The 4,797-nt window shown below is 41.6% G+C and overlaps 1 protein-coding gene across 1 annotated transcript in view; it reads left to right on the top strand.

Moving 5' to 3' along the window:
• The window catches only part of srrm3 (serine/arginine repetitive matrix 3), a 114,009-nt gene that overhangs the window by 78,584 nt on the left and 30,628 nt on the right, over positions 1–4,797 (top strand). The window contains exons 3-5 of the mRNA XM_037687714.1: positions 833–928; positions 2,821–2,901; positions 3,200–3,268. Of these exons, the coding sequence (XP_037543642.1) occupies positions 833–928; positions 2,821–2,901; positions 3,200–3,268 (246 nt within the window). The remainder of the gene's footprint in view (positions 1–832; positions 929–2,820; positions 2,902–3,199; positions 3,269–4,797) is intronic.

Raw genomic sequence — 4,797 nt, forward strand, 5'->3', positions numbered from 1 at the left:
TAGTAATTTATTTTTAAATAGTTGCGTGAATAAGAGTAACGTTTACGATAGTTTTAACCACTCAGGCCCAGAGCGAATAAATTGGGCTCTTATTAAATGTCTTTGATCCCAGAGTGTGTTTGTGCTGTGACTCCAGTTAAGACGCTCTATTTGCGTGCAAACAGCTGTGCTCATTTTAGAAACATTTTAAGTGTTGCAGCACAAAGAGTTATTGTTGCTCAGGAGTTACTGGGGGCAATAAAATACCACTTACCTGGTAACTTGGTTAAAATAAGTAGTTTCTCTTGAATGCAATGCAATCCATTTAATTCACATATTCCAATACGTTTTGGCTTTTCAGCACAGGCAGACGCTGTCAGAGAGTGAGCAGGTGCTGATGCTGTGAACATCAGAGTTCTCTGCTCTGAATCTGAGGCAGCGGGGCAGAAACCCTGCAAACAACAGACTGCTGGTATTAACTAAACACACAGCTAAATAGTGAAAAATGTGTGTAAAAATAGAACAAGCACAGAGCAACATGACATGATTAATTTAGTGTACTTAGCTAACCAGTATCATTTCAGCTCCAGAGGGGATAATCACACTTTACAGCCAGTGCTGCTGCATTTCTCTTCATCAGTGTCTGACTCCGCTGATGAAGATGTGAGTCATTCAGATGTTTGTAAAATTAGCTCTTTTATCGTTTACCCTGCTCTTGTGTTTCTGGTTGCCACGGTGACACAACAAACCGCAGCAGAAAGTTGAAAAAGTCCCTCTGTTTGAAAACTCAACGAGTCCAGGCTGCTGTCTGTCCTTCCCTGTGCACTTCATCTCATGATTCCTGTGTTTTCAGGGCGAACCACCTCCACTATCAGACGCACGAGTACGAACAGGACCCTGAAGTGGACGGCTACGAAGACGGAGACTATGACTACCACAGTGACAGCAGGTGGGCTGGTGTGTTTTGGCCAGATGTCAGCCCTCCTGTCATGAATTTATTCATCTCAGCAGAAGGTCTCAGGGTGTTTCTTTGAAAATAATTTAAACAAAAATGTCTCCAAAAGACCAAAAAAGTTCATGAAAAGTTGCAGCGACTTGTAAAAGTATTCATACTCACTCAAATCTTTTGCTGTAGTTCCAGCTGTAAGTCATTTTGAGGTTTGATCTTAAAATCTTTGCACCTGTAGAGGCTGAAATTTTTGCTCAGTCATCTTCATTAAACATCTGAAGATCAGTCAAACTGGATGGAGAGTGTCCGTAAACTGCAGTTTTCAAGACTTGATCTGGACTTTGACTGGGACATTCAAACACATGAATATGCTTTGATCTGAACCATCCCATCATAGTTCTGACTGGGTGTTTTGGGTCATTGCCTTTCTGGAAGGTGAACCTTCACCTCAGTCTCAAGTCTTTTACAGCCTCTGACAGGTTTTGTTCCAGGACTGTTCTGTATCTAGCTCCATCCTTCTTCCCATCCACTCTGACCAGCTTCCCTGTCCTAGCTGAAGAAAAGCTTCCTCACAGAACGATGCTGCCACCGTCATGTTCCAGTGCGGAAAGTCTTCATGTTATCCGATCTGAGCAGAGCAGCTTCTTCCACGTTTGCTGTTTCTCCTACATGAACTGTAGCAAACTGGATTTCTTATTTCTTCTTGCCACTATTACATAAAAGCCAGATTTATGGACAACTAATAAGTGTCCTGTCAGTTTCTTCACCTGAGCTGTGGTTCTCCGCAGCTCCTCCAAAGTACCATGGGCTATGTAGCTGCTCCATGGATTAATCTCATTACCTGTCAGGTTAAGGGAGACAGACATGTCTTGGTGGGTTTGCAGCTGTGCTGAACTCTTTCATTTTAAGATGATGAATTGAACTGTTTTGGTAAAAGCTTGGGATATAATTAACCCAACTCTGATTTAAACTTAACAACAACTACACCTTTGACTTATTTGCTGTGTCCCTTGTTCTTCATGATGCAGTTTGATTGGTCTTCACAGATCAGCTGGATTTGCAGCTGTCACTGTGCAAGAGGCGGGGGACACCCTGGACAGGTCTCCAGTCCATCACAGGGACACATGGAGACAAACAACCATTCACTCTCTCACTCTCACCTAGAGACAATTTAGTTAATCAGTCTAACATGCATGTTTTTGGTCTGTGGAAAGAAACCGGAATACCCATAGAAAACCCACACATGCATGGAGAGAACATGAAAAGTCCACCCAGGAAGGTCCCCGGCCAGGATTTGATCCGACAACCTTCTCACTGCGAAGCAGCAGTTCTACCAGCTGAGCCACCTGTGCCGCCCCTTTTCAGATTTTTATTTATTTATTGTAAAAACTTTTCAAAGCCATGATTTATTTTCCTCCCACATCACAATTATGTGTTACTTTGTGATAGTCCATGGCAGAAAATCAAAGTAAAATATAAAGTTTGTGGTTTTAAACTAACAAAATGTGCCAAAAGTTTAAGGGGTGTGAAAAGTTTTTCTCGGCCCTGTTTCCATTATGTTTTCTAGTAGACGTGCAGTCGTAGCCAATATCAGTTCAACATCATAGAGCAGAGGTCTTTCTCCTTTTCACATGCAGCTTTTCATAAACAATTCGAGTATAATGTCCTTTTAGCAATTTCCTGTTTCCTTGCTGCCACTTTTTGCATTAATTTCAGCTGAATGGATTAAGGAAATGGGAAAATATACACTTGTCCTGTTAATGGCACAGCACCAAAACAAAATAACTATAATCACAAATGGAAAAATATAATAACAATCACTTGTAAATGATTTCAGTATTCTTCACTTACTCCACCCCATCCTAATTTTATTTTTCCTGCGACCAATTCAGAGTGAAAAGGAAATCAAGCAGCTCTCAGTCCCCCTGTCCAAAGAAAAGGAAGAAGAAGAAGTCTGGCCGTCGAAGGAGTCGGTGAGTGGAAACGTTCTTTGCTGCGGTTGGATTTGTTTCCTTTCACTTCCTTTTTTCTCCCAGCCTCCTTGACAGAATAATTACTCAGTGGTTTTGTGAAAATGAGCTCTAATTATTTAGCTGTGTACGTTACAAATGAGTCATCAGATACAGCAACTGTGGAGAAAGGGTGGGGAGGGACTGGCAAAGTCTCATCTCCTGCTCCGTCTTAGACGAGGCTGGCAAAGGAGAAAGAGAGTGAGGAAGCGTTGGGCTGCTCAGATGTCATTCCAGCCTCTCTCCTTGTTTTCATCAGCAGGTTTGGCAGCTCCTCGCCCACTCGCAGGGAGAAGAAGAAAAAGAGTGGGAAGAAGCACAAGCGAGGCAGGTGAGTGAGAGAGACTGTCATCAGTCACATGTCATCAAAAGTAAGAAACTCTGACAGCTCCCGGTTTTCTGCTGCAGACACGTGACGTTCAGAGATCTGTTGGCTCGTCAGAAACATTGCATAACTAACAAACAAATAATAAACAAATAAATAAACAGAGACCGGTTTAAAAAAAAAAAAAAACTTTTTCTTTCTGATTTTTAACATCTGTTTTATCCATGGTTTGGATTGATGTGTCACATGTGGCTGTGTTTCATCCACTACTGTTTAAAAGACAAAAAAGACGGGACAGAGAACGCCAGAGAGACGGGTGGATGAAAGGATGGAGGATACAGGTCAGAAAATCAAGATGACAAACAACAGTGTGAACAAAAGAAGGATAAGCCATGAGGACAAGGAACAGAGGGAAGAACAGGAATGGAGAAAGGCAGGAATAAATGAATTGCAATTAATTGATTTAAGGAATATATGGAAGCAAAGTATTGTTTTCTGTAAAATAAATATGGGATTATGTGAGAGGGGATGAAGAAAAAAGGATTGTAGAAGGGAAGGAAAGAACCAAAGAAGGAAGGAAAAATGTAGGTAGGGATTAGAAATTAATGTTGAAGGAAATGAAGTGAAAAATAGGCATTGAACAAAGAAGTTCAATGACTGAAAGGGAAGATGAGAGGACTCAGTAAAGAAAGGAGTAAAATAATCACCAAAACTTGGAAAAAAAAATAGAAGAAAAAGAAGAAAGTTCATAGAAAAAAAAATGAAGATAAAACAGAATGATTGAAGCAAATAAATCTGTTAATGAAATACAAAAAGTTAAGGAAGTCAATGAGGGGAGAAATAAAAAATAAGTTACAGAAGTTAGCAGACTCATGAAGGAAAATGATCAAAATTATTAAGTTTTAAAAGTTAGACAAAGGAAAGGGAGGACAGAGGAGGAACGGTAAAGCTATAGGAGACAAAGACAGAAAGGAAGACCGAGCAGAATGAGGAAGAACTCAAGATAAACCTGTCCAGCGCCTTGGGACATCATAACAGTTATAGGAAATTGTAGATGTTCCTCCTCCACTCACCTTTATTCCCTGTCTGACTCGGGGGGGGGGGGGGGGGGGGAATGTGCTGCTCTAATAAGCCTGCCTCTATGGGGGCACACAGAGCACAAGAAAAATGAGCCTTTCACTAAATTGCTGAGCTGCTTTGCTCTGCTTTCCTACCTCTCATCCTTCCATGCACATCCCTGCCCCCCTCCCGTCCTCACACCAGGGATCCTCTGCATTGCAGGTACTGTTGGTGTATGAATAATGTACTGGAGGAGCAGAGGTGGGGCATCACACTGGGACCCACCCCTCAGATATTGTCTTCTGAGCCTCCATTTAAAATATACACATGGAGGAGACTCTAAAGTCCTGTGCTGTAGCTTAATGACTCCAGAACTCACTCAGGTACAGAACTGTTTCAGCAGAGTGTATGAGAACAGACAGAGTGTATGAGAACAGACAGAGTGTATGAGAACAGACAGAGTGTATGAGAACAGA

Source organism: Nematolebias whitei, chromosome 14 (genome assembly GCF_014905685.2).
Source record: "Nematolebias whitei isolate Nwh7 chromosome 14, NemWhi1, whole genome shotgun sequence".
Lineage (NCBI taxonomy): Eukaryota > Metazoa > Chordata > Actinopteri > Cyprinodontiformes > Rivulidae > Nematolebias > Nematolebias whitei.